Raw genomic sequence first — 16,896 nt, forward strand, 5'->3', positions numbered from 1 at the left:
TTCTTTTTCTTTCTTTTTTTTTTTTTTTTTGACAGGCCGAGTTAGACAGTAAGAGAGAGAAACAGAGAGAAAGGTCTTCCTTCTGTCGGTTCACCCCCCAAAATGACCACTACGGCTAGTGTGCTGCGCCAATCCAAAGCCAGGAGCCAGATGCCTCCTCCAGGTCTCCTATGTGGGTGCAGGGGCCCAAGCACCTGGGCCATCCTCCACTGCCCTCCCGGGCCACAGCAGAGAGCTAGACAGGAAGAGGAGCAACTGGGACTAGAACCCGGTGCCCATATGGGATGCCAGCACTGCAGGCAGAGGATTAACCAAGTGAGCCATGGCGCCGTCCCTAACTCATCTTTCAAATGTATCTCTGTCTCCCTAGAGATACCTCTTTCTTCCATTTTTGACTTGATTGCCTCCTTTTCATAGTTCAAGTCAGCTCCATGAGACTCCTCCCAAAAAAACTTTCCCTGTCCCTCAAGTCTAAATTAGCATTCCCTGTTCACTTTTACTCCATAGATTTTAAGAACTTATAATGATAAATGTACATATGTACAAGCACATATATATGAATTTGATATAATTTCATGGTTATCTCCTAGAAATTCTAAATAAGACAAGCACAGAACTATATATGCCTGCTCATAATTACACCCTTTGCTCCTTCCAGAGTGTCTGGTATTTGTGGGCTTCCCACAAATATTTAGCAATTCAATAAGGGCCTAGTAGATTTACAGCTTCAACTTCTTTGATGCTGGTTCAGGTTTGATAAGAAATCTCATCTTGAAATATCATCATAAATTGATTTTTATTGGAAGTTTTACTGAAGGAAATTCATTTAATATTGTTCTGTCCCTATGAAAGACTTAATATTTCAATGTGACATTATAGCCATTATTTATTATTTTGAGGGTTTGCAATATTCTTGATCATGTATTGCCAATGCAATTCATTTTCAGAACCAAAGAGAATATGAATAAATCAGTTCTATTCTCCCCTTTTGCTGTGTAATTAATCAAATTGCATGCCCTTTCTCAGGAGTTACCAAATAATTTCTACTCCAGTCTTTGTCTTAATGCATCAGGAATAAGTAAATGCCAAGTAGCTTGAATGAAGATTAATACTATAGAGGATAATGGCTATCTCGGAAATAATATCATGTTTGTGGATATTGTTTATAAAAACACAATGCAGTAAACTGATAAAAAAAAAACTTGTAAATATATGATTAAATGAGTGAGATATGTCCAAGTGAGACATTTGTACAAGTTTATTAATATTCTGTTACCAATGAGCTACTGGCCCTTAGCAACTCAAATTTATCATAATTCCAGTTAGCACTATCCTGTCAGAATACTGAAGTTACCCCAAAATAATACTTTAATGCCAAGTTACTTTGCATTGTTAATTTTTCTAAATTAAAATCTTTCTTAAAATATTATTTCTTTTCAGTTTTTTTTTAATCTCATAGCCTTAAGCTTACATATTAAACCTCTTTAAAGTACAACAATAGTGGAAATATCACAAAGAACTTTATTTATGTATTGTGAGCAGATTCACTTCTTTATTAATTAAGTATATATATATAAATATATAAATTATATTTAGCATGTAGAAATATATATTTAGCATGCAGATTATATATTTATGCATGCTAAACATTTCTCTGAGCTCTTAAAGAGCTATACTCATTGTTTTTTTTCAGCTCATTTCATCCAAAAAATGCATTATTTGTCATACAAAGTTGTCCTTTCAACAAATTATAATGCTTTTCACAACGTGATTATGTCACAACATCTAGCAATTTAGCCCTACAATGGATTTTATTTACTTTAATTCTCCATTACTCTAGAATTAGGATTTCATATTTTTCTTTCTAAAAATTACATATATTGCTATTTTCTTATTGAAGAAGTAATATTTATTTTTAAATATATATGCAATATAGATAAGCATATAAGAAAAAATTAACTATAATATCACCCTCTACCCTATTTAATTTGATCACCTGTATAAATCTAAAACTGAGTATTATTTAAGTGAAGCAAAATTAATGCTCAAAAATTCTTTCAATGTGAATCAGATTTTATTTGCATTCACTCCTCACTATTTCCTAATGTATAAAAATAGAGTACAATCATAAGAATAGACCCAGATTTAAAAATCTCATGTCAAAATACCATGAGTGTCCTCAATAAAACTTCTGAATCACTTTGTAGTAATGGGTTTGTTTTCATGGAAAACTAAAGTAGGTCAAAATACCCTTTAATGAGCCCCTCACCCCTATCTACCAATTTAACGATTGTCTGCCATCCTTACACGTAGCTTGGACTCCCTAGGTGGACCTTAACGTATAAAATTTCCATCTAGATATCTAAGCAAAGGCTCTCTGTTAGTGCACAGGGCAGAAATGTTGGCCAATAACAGGGCCTCAGTATTTCATCTCTCTGTGATCTCTCAAAATGATCTGAATGCCTAGGAAGTCACTGATTGCAATCACCATTCATTTATCTTATTACTACCACCTCTCATCCCAGAGTCCTTTTTGTGTGCCTGCCCACTGGCAAGCGAGACCACAACTCTAAGGCCAGAAGTTCATGAGAATTTCCATACATGTAGGAAATTGAATATAGACTTCTGACAGATGCCAAGTTCAGATGATGGTTTGTTTTCTCAGAGATCTTATGGGACATCATACAAGTAACAGCAGAAAGAGATGGGGAAATGTCAAATGGATTGGGAATAACCATTAAAGCAGAATCATTCTTTGTACTTCCAATGGCCTTGAATGCACACATTTAGGTTTTATAAAGAGAAGATACTTCTGAAGATGAATATTAGAGTTCTTAATGGCAATTTTCATTGTTACCAATTGTCTCCTTTTTAATAGTCATATTTCCAAAATATGATATAAACTGTTGACAAAATTAGTACTCTATATACCACACAACGTAAAAATTTCCAAGAATATGTCTAGAACAAACATAAGCATTATTAGAACAGAAATAATTCACATTCCAACTCTTACAGTGTGCTTCACCATGACTAAACTAGTTATAGGTACAAATTATGAATCAATTTTAGGATCTATATATTGTTTGTCTCAAAAAATATATGCTAGGTAGAGAAAATCACGACTTTTTAAAAATGAATTCATCCTCACTGAAATTCCTAAGGGCCACCATCAGGATACCCCTTCAACATGCAAAGTCCTCCCTACGCTTTCCTATGACCACCTGCTACTTTAAAGGCCAGAACAGATACCACTTACCTCAGAAAACCTACTTTATCCAAAATTCTATCTTACTGATGGTATCTTGCTTCTGCAGCCTTTCAACTTATGGAAAATAATTTTTTCTCGAATATGTTTTTTAATGTTCTCATATAACTACATATATTTTATATTCCACAAAAATACCATTATATCATTTAGTGCAAAAAATGCTTGTTCAATCATTAAATGAACTAAACTTACTGTTGACTGCAGGAATTTTGATGTTCTCTGAGATGATAAATGCCTTATGAATGCTACTTATATAATGTTTCAGTTTATTTTATTCTAGATAAGGCATGGCTTTTATTTCTGTTCTGTGGAAATGTTAGTTCTTCATTTTTAGACCCGAACTGAAGAATTATCCCTGCTTTTTTTCTTTCTTACAACCTGTTTTACTTTTGCAAGGATGTCTGCTTATGCAAGAGTTTCTGGGCCATGTTCATGGAGGGCATGAACTTTTCTGATTATGATATAAACAAAACCATCTGCCCCTTAGCAGGTTACCTGCGATTTGCCCACCAATTTTGGGGGGAAAATGACACAACTTTGACACTTTATCCATCAGATAAAATCCTTATCCCTAAAGATCATGAAGTTGTACTGACTACTGGCAAAATCCAATTTGGTTATTGAATGCAGAGCACAACAAACAGGGTGGTGGAATAGGGAGAGGAATAAACAAAGAACTGATTAGCAAGGTTCAGTCCTGGGTATGGGACTCCTGTAAGTCCAGAACCTTGGCTCCCTCCACTATGATTGAATGAGTGATACCTGCAATGCAAATGCCTAGCTTAGTAAGGAGGAGTGCTCTCCAGATGCTTAATATTTTTGTTATGATTTATGGTTCCCAGTTGTGGCCTTAGATGAATGATTTAGCCTTCTTGTGCATCAGCATCCTTACCCTAAAATGGTGACAATGATAGCAATGCATCCAGGGGGTCACTGTGACCAATTTACATGTGATTTGGGTATAAAGCATGCTTGGGGATTCTCTGTGTTTAATAACTGATAACTGTGCCCAGTTTCATTATCACCATCAGCTTCATCCTCATCCTCATCACTGTTATTAACAGGCTGGGTAGGACACAGATGCTTTTCCAGGTGAAACAAATTTTATATATGGGACAAGAGACTCAATCTGGGAAGTTATAAAGAAAAAGAACACTATAGTGCCAGACCAGGACTAGGAGTAGCACTGAAGTTAGAAGATGTTTTGTTTATTAAAAATTATTAATTTTATTATGATAGGTATATAACATAATGTCAGTTGTATATTATCTACCTCTCTGAGGTAGGTTAGACAAGATAAAATATAATTTCCCTCCTTAAATAACTATGAGAAGTAGGCTTATATTCAGAGACATCTAACAAAATCAATATCCACCACAGCATTTAAAAATGCTCATTTATTTATTTTCATTTTATTTGAAAGACAGAGACAGACAAACATATGGAGTGAGAACTTCCACCTGCTGGTTCACTCCTCACAAATGTCTAAAATAGCCAGGAGTGGGCCTGTCTGAAGCCAGGTGCCCAGAATTCAATTCAGTTCTCCCATATGAGGGGCAGGGATCCAAGTACTTGAGTCATCACCCGCTACTTGCCAGAGTGCCCATTAGCAGGGAGTGAAGAAGCCAGGATTCACCATACTGGGACTGGTTATCCCAAATGATGACTTAATTGATGTGCCAAACACCTGCCCCTCACGCTAGTATTTAATATTAACAATCCTTATGTCCTTAATATTATTTAAGTGTGAATTTCATATAAAGTGGGTGTTTGGTATGGCAGTTAAGTCACCACTTGGAAGACATGAGATCCTGCATTGGAGTGTCTGAGTTCTCGCTCCTCTCTTCCTGCTAATGTGCAGCCCGACAGGCAGCAAGTAATGGCTCAAATACTTGGGTTCCTGCCATTCACATGTCAGATTCCATGAGTTCCAGGCTCCTGGTTTCTGCTCTTGTTGGCATTTGGGGAATGAACCAAAAGGTTTCCCTCTCTTTCTTCTTTCTCTCTCTCTCTCTCCCCCTTTTTCTCCATCCCTCCCTCCCTCCTCTCCCACCCTCCTTCTCTCCCTCTCTCTCACCTTCCCTCTTTCCCTCTCTCCCTCCATCTTTCAGATATTTTTTAGGTACATCTTATAGTACCTACCTTAAAAGCACTTTAAAAAAGAAATGCTGGTTTTTTGTTTTGTTTTGTTTTTGACAGGCAGAGTGGACAGTGAGAGAGAGAGACAGAGAGAAAGGTCTTCCTTTTGCTGTTGGTTCACCCTCCAGTGGCCACTGCGGCCGGTGCCCTGCGGCCCGGAGCACTGCACTGATCCGAAGCCAGGAGCCAGGTGCTTCTCCTGGTCTCCCATGGGGTGCAGGGCCCAAGTTCTTGGGCCATCCTCCACTGCCCTCCCGGGCCACAGCAGAGAGCTGGCCTGGAAGAGGGGCAACTGGGACAGAATCTGGCGCCCTGACCGGGACTAGAACCTGGTGTGCCGGTGCTCTAGGTGGAGGATTAGCCTAGTGAACCGTGGCGCTGGCTAGAAATGCTGGTTTTATTTAACAACATAATGTATTCAACTGAGACCTAACTCTCCTGATATTAGTAATTCAGGGAAATTTCTAGAATAGTGAGTCACACGCACATGGGGAGAGTAAACCTTGATGTAAATATGAATTTTCTATTTTAAAAAAGTTAAACTATTCAGATTTGTTTTAATGCTGCATACATAATATCACTGGCATGACAAAGAAAAATGGGTGAAATTTAAAAGTAGGAAAATATTTATACTGAATCATGGAGCTACCCCCACTAATCTGTAGTTTATTTTTCTTCCAGATACAAGAAATTACAAAATATCAGTAGCCTTAATGTTCAGTTCTAAAAGTCTTGGTTGAACACATTCATGGAGAAAGCATTTTCATCATTCTATTGTTCAGTTTCTTGAGGTTTTCATTCTAATTGCAGACACAATTATTATCTTGGTCTCAAGTCCACTGTGAAATAAGAGAAGAAAATATGACATCTTGGAAGTGAAGTACAGTACTAGCTTAAGAAGGCTCTTCCTAAACCATGACTTAGTTTACTGAGAAAAGTTGTCTGCTGGTAACATTTAATGTGTGCTTCCGAAAGGACACAAATTTAAGTTAAAATGTTGGCTTTGAGCTCAAGGCTTAGAATACAAAACAGACATACCCACAAACATAGAGAATGAATAATATAAAATTCCAGATACTTACTGTTGGCAAGGATGATTATATCCAAAACACAGTGGAAACTATTATTGGAATAACTTAAGAGCTAAGGAGAGAATCCAGGAAAACCAAAGAGTAAGTGTGAATAGAGAGAGAAATAATCTATCTTTTGGGAGAATTTGCAGTGTCCAACTTGGCCATATGGAAGTCAGAGGATGTCCTTCCAAATCCCTCCATCTCTTCATCTCTGGAGTCTAAAAAGACTTGATTTGGGGGAAGAGAAGAGTGTTTTTACTTCCCATCTCTTTTTTGATGGAGGAGAGTACATAATATGCATGGCCCCCTTCTCTGGCCTCTCTGTTCTTCTGGAGCACTCTTCTGATACTTAGTTCCTTCTGTCCTCTACAGCCTCCGCAGCCAGGCCTCGACCATACAAATGAACTTCCCTGCACATCCCCTCACTCTATAACCCAGACCGCTTAAGTCTTCATCGTTCTCATCACTCATCTGTTAACTTGCTTAATGTTACCTATTGATTCATGTGTTTCTTAATTTACTTCTTTGCTTATTTTCTGAGGCCTTGGAATAAAAGTGCGAGTTTTTTGAAGTCAGAATTATACTTTAATTCACTTCCATGTTCGCATTACATGAACAGTCCCTAACACATACCATCAAAGTTCCATACCTTATAATTGAATGCAAAATGATGAGACTGTGTCTGCTCGAGAGAAATCTGCTAAAGGTTCCTTAACACTCACCAACTCATCCAAGATGACTCCTACCGAATGTAGCCTTTTCACTCCCCACTCCAAAATCAGCTTGTACCCATTTCTCCTGTTGCAGCTCAAATTCTAGATAGTTCCCACTTCCCCACTCAGTAAACTGCATCACATCCTTTCTCCTCTAAATTGTTCAAGAGACCAGTGGATAAGCGGGAAACTGGAGTCTTCACTTTGCTTTCTCGTAATTGGCATCCCAGTGATCCTGGATGAACTAACCTAACAGCTCTGTGCCTCAGTTCCTCCTCTAAAAAAACAAAAACAGAAAATAATTACAGCTGTTGTCAGGATTAAATGGGATAATCTAAATGGAGCACTTGGAGGAGCATGGAACATGGTAAATGCTAAATATCCATAATTGTTCTGAGTCCCACATATTGAAGCATTTACTCAAAATGCTACTTTTACTTTAAAATTTCTAGTGTGTTTGTTTTCTGTTTCTTCTGGCTGGCATACTATCATGTCTAGCACAGTGTCATGTATGCTTATTAAGCAATTCAACAAAGACTTCTCTGATTGAGCTTGATAAACTAAAGGGAAAAACAAAAAAAAAAAAAAAGAAAAGAAAAATGACCAAATGAGCAACTTATTATCTATTAATTCAAAAACTATGTTTTCCTTAAAATTCTCATAAAGAAAAAGCTCAGTACTTAAAACTGTGTACTTTTGCCAGTAAATTCATTTAGATTTTTACTTACTCTCAGATACTGCCTACTCTCAAGTGAACAGGCTTCAAACTTGTCATAATCTTGGTAATTTTTCTATTCCCTAAAGAATATTTTATCACTATTGCACAAACTGCAATATTGTTTTCTATTTGACTTTACTTAAATAGTAATTCACAGATCCATTGAAATCTTGCCCAGATAATGGAAAATAAAATCAAGAATAGTTTAAGCTAGGTGATATTACTTTTCATCTTACAAAGATGTAAGTTAATATGCACATGAAATAGATACTGGATTTTTTTAAAAGGAAAAACTCCACTAGCATACATTTATTGAATTTAACAAGGCATGTGTTATTGGCTCACTCTTTCTATCCTATAGGATTCCAACAAATTAAACTTCTCTAACTGGCAAGTTAGTAGTGTTGATGTAATGTTGCTTGTCCCTGGACAGCTGAGCTCAGCAACTCTAGTTCCATTTTTCCTTTCCAAAGGAAGGCTCAATAAACATTCCTTAGACAAATGTAATATGTTTGCTACATTTCAAGAAATTTAGTTCATATTTTTCTCTATAGTTCCGTTCATTGTTCCATGAGTTTCTGCAGATTTGGTTTGTTTGGGTAACAGTGTAAATTGTAGTAAAAAGAACAATATTCAAAGTAGCCCAAAGTAGTCCCAAGGAGGTTCATGGATCTGATATTAAAGGAAAAAAGATTCTTTTCACTCTACATGTATATATTTTATTCCACCATTCAGATATTCTATTTACTCCCTTCTTCCCTCACACCCTCCCTTCTATCCTTTCTTCCTTCCTCATTCCTTCCTTCTTTCCTTTTCATTATGGGTACATAGTAGCAATTGAAGTGGTTCTGTTCTTCCAATGTTGCTTCTTCCTCCTCTTCTTCAATTTGTAAACACAGTAATTACTATTGATAAAAATGGCAATTCTTTTACAAGATCACAAAATATCATGGACATAACCTCTTGGCCAATGATTTATAATTTAATGCATAAAAATAAATAAAATCTAATGCATTATTTTAACACCAGAAAAATATTTTACAGTATAAATACACCATAATTATCAACTAGTCCTTTGATGCATAACCAGATTTTTCCCAATGTTTTCCACCAACAAATTGGAGGTTAAAATTTTTGTTCATGTCTTTTCATATGGGTACTCAGGGCTCCAAGTGGGAATTTCAAAACATTAGACCAAGGAGTTAAAGGCTTATCCATCTGTATTTATATAGATCTATATAGAGATCTTTATGTATTAATATTTCCCTACATAGAGGTAGCATAGATGTTGCCACAATGTTTACCTCATCTCTGTTTTATTATATCAGCTTAGGTTTTCTGATGGAAAATTTTTCTTAACATTCAAAAAACAACAAAACATTATGCCTTGCTTTACTTTGAAAACTTCAACACAGAAATGAAATGTGCCTTAAATCAAACTTCTTTTTATAGTTCCCATGTTATTTCATGTTAACTCCTTATTTTTTAGTGGTCCATCCTCTGATCATTTTTTCCCACATTTATGACAGAACACTGTGAGGGCTTTATCCCCCTCACAGATGACCGTATTTGTTAACATCAGTAGAAGGAAGCATTACATTGCATCACATCTCGCTTCAGCATATTTACAATAGCTCATTTGTTCTTCATATTTTATAGTAAGCCTATTCTGTCAACTTTTTACGTTGCCATTTCAAATATTAGTCAACATACAGACAGCAAGATTCTTCTTCAGTTAGTGTTATAATTTAAAATATACATTATGGCTATGCTCTTATGAAACAAAGGTGAAAGGAATGTTTTCCTTCTTTCTCTGAGCCAGTAGTTTACTGGTTAGTCTCTTATGTACAATTGCTTGACTTGTGCAGTTAAAATGTGTCTGGGTAACACAAGAATAGTTTTTAATAAGAGGAATAACTTAGGACTAGAAAAGACCAGCCCTTTCTATTCATTGAACATTAACATATATCCTTTCATATTTTTCCAATACTGTAAGTATAGTTACAGATCAGAAACTGAGGCTGAGAGACAAGTAGGTTGCTCAAGGTCTCACATCAAGTAGGAAAGCGTACATTCAACCCTTTTATAGGAATCTGAGGCTCACACACTACAATATTCCTAGCTCCCTAATTAACTCGACTCACTGATCATCATCCGTTTTCATACCATTTTTCTCCTGTTTGTAAGTTATGTGTCAGTCTGAACGGCAGTCAGTGATGCAGGCATGAAGGTAACATTCCATTGGCTACAGTAAGGCTACACAACTGCAGTGGAATGAGGCGCTCTGGTCTACTGCTGAAGGGGAAGGAGAGTGAGTCCAGGTCCTGTACATTCATTGGCCTCTCTTCTGAGGTTGGCATTTCTCCCACAAACTTTGATGGTTGGTGGCAGGGCAATTCTACATGGAGCAGTTTTCTGCCTCAGACTTCACTCTCCTGATAGTGAAGATATTTCTACCCCGGTGTATTAAATCTACCCAGGAAAACCTAGATCAATGTTCTACTACCTGGGAAACCAACACACAGTTTTCTCTCTTTTGTTTCTTTAACCTTAAGGCTTAAGGTTTATTTGGAATATATATATATATATATATATATATATATATATAGAGAGAGAGAGAGAGAGAGAGGAGAGAGAGAGAAAGAGAGAGAGAGAGAAATTTCCAAAAAGCACACTGGAAAGTACCTCAGATGTCTCATGCTTAATAAACTGTGGAAAGGGAAGGGAGCCTAGTAACATTCTAATCTATGCAGCATTAAATTGATTCTTAAATAATTTGAGCACTTATAATTCTAGGAGATTTCCAACAGTGTAAATCTCAAGTACAATAGACATCCTGAATAGTGACAACCCACTGTAAAGGTGGGTTCTTTTCCCTGAACATGATTGGCTAACTATAATTCCATAGTGTATATAATTCTTAAATTGGCTGATACTATTTTATCCTTTGTCCTTGCATTAGGCATTTTGGATAGTATTGACATGGATGCAAACACAGCTTCACTCTTTTTAAAGGTGAATACAGAGGGAGGCCTCCCTTGAGAAGTTTGGGATGAGAGTGAAGGTGTGGGTAGGTGGAGGCTGTGTGTAAATGGCATGAGTATCTTTTTCTTAATTCTGCTACTGCCAATCAGGTCTTTGGGGAAGGAGATAAAGCACAATGCAGGGCCCATAATTCTTGCACGCTGAGGTTAAGAATGAACCACTACCTGCTGATCCTTAAACCAGTGTCGCACACAACTGGTTCCTGGCAAGATCAGCTGGCCATTAGTCTTAGCTCGGAAACCACCAAACCCAACCAAAGTCAAGACACCTTTAGTTCCTGCAGTGCCGGAGAACCCTGGAAGCTTGGGGATAGAAGGAAAGGAAGCGGCTGAAATCCCAGACGCTCCCCGGAGTTGGAAGGAAGAGAAGCAGAGAAGCGGCTGAACCCGCAAACGTGGACAGGGACTTCTCTCCCTGGAGGAGGAGGAAAGGGCGGTGGGGGGCGGGGTGCATGCAACTCCGGCAGAAACCACTGATGTTCAGCGAAAGGCATTCCTACAACTGCGCGCGCACGCACTCAGAGGAACCCTGGCGTACCCACACAACCCAAAGTCAGAAATCAGGACACAGGGCAACCTCTTTGTCCCCAGGACCACCCTGTTTGGGGGAGCACTCTCTACAAAACAGACAAGCGCTTCCTTCGTTTGATCTCACCTTCCAAGTTTCCAAACCTGGGACAGGGTGACTCTTGGCTGCGCTCTTGGCTCCAACCTACTCCAGGTTGCCCTGGGACCCAAAGGTGCCCTGGCGTGCCCTAGAAGAGCGGAGGCATCTCGCGCGCCTTCCAAGCTCCTGGCGAGGACAAAGGGGACCCGAATTCCAATAAAGAATCAGCGGGCTGTGGGGTGATGGGCTCTAAAGCTGCTCGCCAGTGCCGCGGGGGACAATACCCAGAGCCCCCATGCGCTTTCCCTTTCCCGGGGCACTCTCACCATTTGTAGCCTCGGCCGCGCTTGAACTTGAGGGTGAGCACAGTCTCCAGAAGCAGCAAGAGGTTGAGCAGCGCAAGCAGCCAGAATCGCGGCTCCTTTTTCACCTCGGTCACTCGCCAGACCCCGACCAGGGAGTGCAGCACGAACAGCAGCCGGGTGCCCAGGGCATTGAGGAGAACCAGCCCCTCCATATCGGCCTGTGAGCACTGCCCACGGATCCCTCCGGAGACACGCGGAGCCCGCCTGAGGGCACGGACGTGACAGCACTGAGACCTGCGGCTTCTGTGGTCCCCCCACAGCCGCCGGCACGCTCTGCCTGGTGGAACAGGAGAGCGCGGCTCGCCCCTCCCCCAAACTTCCTGAGAACTCTTCAAAGAGGGGAGACTCCAACCCCAGCTTTTCTAGACTGCTGGGTTTTCCGGAGAGTCTGAAACCGAGCTGCCCCGGCTCCTGGGCGTTATTCTCTGGCTCTGCCCATCTCCCTCCCCATGCCAGGGGACAGTCTCCATCCCTGGCCTCTGTCCCCACCCTCGGGCCCAGGAGTAGGAAAGAGGAGGAGGGGATGGACTGAAGGTCAAGGTGCTGCCAAGCCCGGACAGCGAGAGCGAGCGCCACTGGGCCACCTCCTCTTTACTTTTCCTCCACAGCGCTCTCTGGCATTCACTCCCACGCTTCACAGGAACACGCTGTCCTGGTGTTTCGAAGCTGGGACGCAGGGAAGCTCAAGAATCTGCAGTCCTAGCAGTTTTGGAAACGTGATTACTTAAGCCCCCCGCTAGGGAAAGGCTGGGGCTGTCTTGAACCTCACTTAATGAGTCGTCTTGGTAGCTTTCCCTCTAGGAACCAGAGTTGTTAAAGCAAAGACAAAGATGTCTTTATGCCATCTCCCTACCCCACCTCCACCATTGTTTCTTGGATAAGATATATATGGTAGCAAAATAGGTGGGTGGAAGGGATGATGAGAAGGCGCGGAATATAAAGCCAAATATGACATTAGAAGGTGAAATTCATGGATCTTGGAACTGCATTCTTGAAACCAGTGACCTAAGAATCGAACTCTTTGCAGAATCCAAGGCAAAGAGGAACCTAGTCAAAGTTTTCCAAATCATCTTCGTGATTTTTGTGTTCTTGTTTGGAGCCCTAACTCCTATGCTACTCTTTTCTTTACATTTTTCTTTAACTGGACTTGAATTTTTACCGAAATAAATTTATTTTAAAAAGAAACTTTAGAGACCAGAGTTGTAGCACAGCATCTAATTTAGGCAGGGCTTGGAGTGCTCCCATCCTGAGGCCAGTTTGAATCCTGGCTCTTCCTAGTAACACTCAGTTTCCTGTAAATGTGTCCGGGAGGCAGAGGATGGGGGATGATGCCTCAGGTCTGGGCTGCTGCTAGCCACTATCTAACAGACTCTGATGGAGTTCCAGGATCCTGGTTCCGCTTGGCTCAATTCTGGCTATTACAGGCATTTGCCGAGTAAATCAATGGATGGAAGACCTCTCTAGTGTGTTTGCCCTTGTGCTCCCTCATGCTGCTTTTCAAGTAGATGAAAATAACTTAAAAAAAAAAAAAAAAAAAAACACGTAGAATGTGTAACAACCAAAAAAAGAAACTTTGTATCACTTTTAAACAGATAGCCAGTATACTTGGTTATAAATAGATGGTAATTATAAAAATAATTAGGCTGGCGTTGTGGTTCATTAGGCTAATCCTCTGCCTGTGGCGCCAGCACCCTGTGTTCTAGTCCAGGTCGGGGCGCCGGATTCTGTCCCGGTTGCTCCTCTTCTAGTCCAGCTCTCTGCTGTGGCCCAGGAAGGCAGTGGAGGATGGCCCAAGTGCTTGGGTCCTGCACCCCATGGGAGACCAGGAGGAAGCACCTGGCTCCTGGCTTCGGATCGGCGCAGCACGCTGGCTGTTGCAGCCATTTGGGGGGTGAACCAATGGAAGGAAGACCTTTCTCTCTGTCTCTCTCTCACTGTCTAACTCTGCCTGTAAAAAAAAAAAAAAAAGAAGAAGAAGAAAGAAAGAAAAAGAAAAGAAATGAAAAAAGAAATGATGGCCTCTTTACTACCAAGCAAGAGTGTTCTCTTGACCATATTAGTACTATTGAAAAACACAAAGGGAGTATCTTTCCTAAGTACCATTTAGACTTATTCAACTTAAACACATGTCACACCATTCCTAAAATCAACATGAGAAAACTGAATTACAGAATCAATGTCTGCATTAGGTGAAAAAACAACAACTGCTTAGAAGAAGCTTGGAGTTATTTTCATTACTGAAATCTCAAGAACAATTTTTCCTGGGGGTTTGTATTGTCCCCCAACATCTTAGAGGAAACCCAGCTGTGATTTCCAGGGGCTTCTTACTATAAAAAGTTTCAGTGTAGACTGACAGTACAACTCGCTGTTCAGAGATGTGGACAAGCAGCGCACTGTAGACGAAGGCAGTGGAGATAGCAGCGTAGTGTGGAGGTCAGGGCTCCGGCACCCACCAACTGGCTGCTTTGAATTACTGTCTCCACCACTCAGGAGTGCTGTGGTTTCCATGTCCCAGTTTCTTCATTAGTAAGCTCAGTAATAAACCTATTTACTCCTAGCGTCATTTGTGGGGATCCATAGAGTTAATCCATATGAAGTGCCTGGTAGGTAGTAAGTGTTTTGTAGACCTGACATAATTGCCAGGCTCAAGAAAAGCTATCCAGAGTTTTTCTGGGATAATCCTAGACAGATAAGACTAGAAGCAGACCATGGGAACATGTTAAAACCTCCTCTAGACACCACAAAACACATTTTAAATTGAACATGTTAGGTTTCAAACTTTTTCAAGGAAGCAGACAAATTCCATCGCTATCAGCAGAGCATTTAAGGAAGGCATTAGAAAGTTAAAGCATGTTAGAAATGACTTATTGGAAAGGATTTGGGCTTGAAGTGGATGACTTTTGTGTTTCTCAAAGTAGGCATTACTCTAGCTTGTGTGCTATGAAGAAGTGGTATTGGTGTAGACATTTGTCTAACAAATAAGGTGGTGGTTAAGATGTCTATATGCCAAATCAGAGTATCTGGGTTGATATCAGATTCTGGCTCCTGACACTCCAACTGCTATTTGATGTGGACCCAGGGAGGTAGCAGTGATGGCTCCTGTAATTATGTTTATGCCATCTACTAGAAGACCTGGATTGAATTTCTAGCTTCCAGATTCAGCTCTGGTCCAGCCCCAGGCCCAGCCGTTGCAAGCATTTGGAAAGTGAATTAGAGGACTAGAGTGCTCTTTGTCTCATCTTCTCCCCACCCCCAATCTTAACAGAAGAGTTGATATTACTTTTATTATTGGGTGCCTTGAAAATCTAATTTAGGCAGGGAATTTTTTTTTGTGGTTTGTACAATATTCATGTTTGGACTGCATTTAGACATTATTATGGGGTAGTCCTATTTGTGTCCTGATCTATCATGATTTACAGAATGGCCTTGACTAATATTCTATGAAATTTTTATGTTCAAGAAGAGGATACCAAGACTTGGCTGATGGTGCCAGACCAGGTACCTCCTGTCAGGGAAGTCTTCTTCTCGGGCCACTAGAGAGGGCTTTCTAGGAGAAGGGTATAAACAAAGATGGCAACTAATCTGACTTCTTCCAAACATGTTGTTTATTGTTAATATTTAGAAGGTCTATGCATCTGAAAAACAAAACTCATATAATGAGGATCTAGAAGTTATTTCTTTTAAACTTCTAAGTTCATTTACAAAAACTGGAGCTTGGACAAATATCTTGAGATCTCCAATCTAACAGTCCAATAATCTTTTAAAAAGAAGAAAAACCTCATACAATTTTTGAAAAGTCTGTTCTTCTTGGAAAAAAACAATGTCAGCCTCATACATTCGGTTTTTGTGGTACAGCCAGGGGTTGCACTAAAGCGGAACTAGTGTAGCCTGTTTTCCAGGTAGAGGCAACCACTATGCCTCTCTTCCCTTCCAAAGGCAAAGTGAACATACTTATCAGGCTCCTCTTTCAACTTGAATTTGACTGTAAGAAATAGACTTTCTCAATCTATCTGGACTAAAAGAAGTTATTGAAAGGAAATTTGTGGCCTAAAAATGGAGATGGAATCCTTTGGGATTAAAGACAGGAGAGATAATAAGACAGGGAATTTGGGCAACTACAGCTGGAGGCAACAGGATCACAACGTTGCAATTTGAAAATCTTTGCACAGTGTTTCTCTGACCCTGTTGACTTCCAATCTAATTTCTCCATACTGAGTTCAAAATCTTGAGAAAAGGAATCTGATTGATTTCTTTCTACTGTAGGTACCAGGCTATACTGTAGGCTGCATTTTAAACAAGCTGTTTTTTAAAAAGATTTCATTATTTGAAAGTCAGAGTTACAGAGAGCAAGGGAGAGAGAGAGAGAGAGAGAGAGAGAGCAAGAGTGGACTCCACTTTCATTCACTGGTTCACTCCCCAGGTGGCTGCAATTGCAGCGGTGAGCCAGGTGGAAGGCAGGAGCCAGCAGCTTCTTCCAGTTCCCCTACATGTGTGGCAAGGGCCCAAGGACTTGGGGGCCATCTTCCACTGGTTTCCCAGGCCATGAGCAGGGAGCTGAATCAGAAGTGGAGCAGCCAGGACTCAAACTGGCACCCATATGGAATGGTGGCATCACAGGCAGTGTCTATACCTGCTACACCACAATGCAAGCCCCTGAACAAGCTATTGATTAGTTGAAATCCAGGTGTCAGCCATCGCTATACAAAGGCCAATTTCATATTGCTTCATTCATCTTTTTGAAAAAACATTTGTCATTCTCCTCTGCTGGAAGGCAGAATGACAGAGAGAGAGAGAGAAAGAAAGAGAGAGAAATAAGGAGAGTGAAAATAAGAGTGAAAGAGACCTTGTGTTCACAGGTTCACTTCCCAAATTCCTGTTATAGCCAGAGTCAGGCCAGGTCAAAGCCAGGAGCACAGAACTCCATCCTGGTCTCCATGTGGGTGGCAGGAATCCAAAATATTTAGCC

General features: G+C 40.1%; 1 protein-coding gene across 2 annotated transcripts in view; it reads right to left on the minus strand.

Annotated features, from left to right (window-relative positions):
- Positions 1-12,621, minus strand: part of TMEM26 (transmembrane protein 26) — a 54,133-nt gene extending 41,512 nt beyond the window's left edge. The window contains exon 1 of one of the 2 annotated variants that reach the window (XR_016221616.1): positions 11,892-12,621. Coding sequence is in view for 1 of the 2 variants with exons in the window: in XM_002718471.6 (XP_002718517.1) it covers positions 11,892-12,082 (191 nt within the window). In the remaining variant the exon portion in view is untranslated. The remainder of the gene's footprint in view (positions 1-11,891) is intronic. The other variant, XM_002718471.6, reaches the window with a different exon arrangement.
- Between the last annotated feature and the right edge of the window lie 4,275 nt (positions 12,622-16,896).

Source organism: Oryctolagus cuniculus, chromosome 15 (assembly GCF_051225735.1).
Source record: "Oryctolagus cuniculus isolate XC-2025 breed Fujian yellow rabbit chromosome 15, ASM5122573v1, whole genome shotgun sequence".
NCBI lineage: Eukaryota > Metazoa > Chordata > Mammalia > Lagomorpha > Leporidae > Oryctolagus > Oryctolagus cuniculus.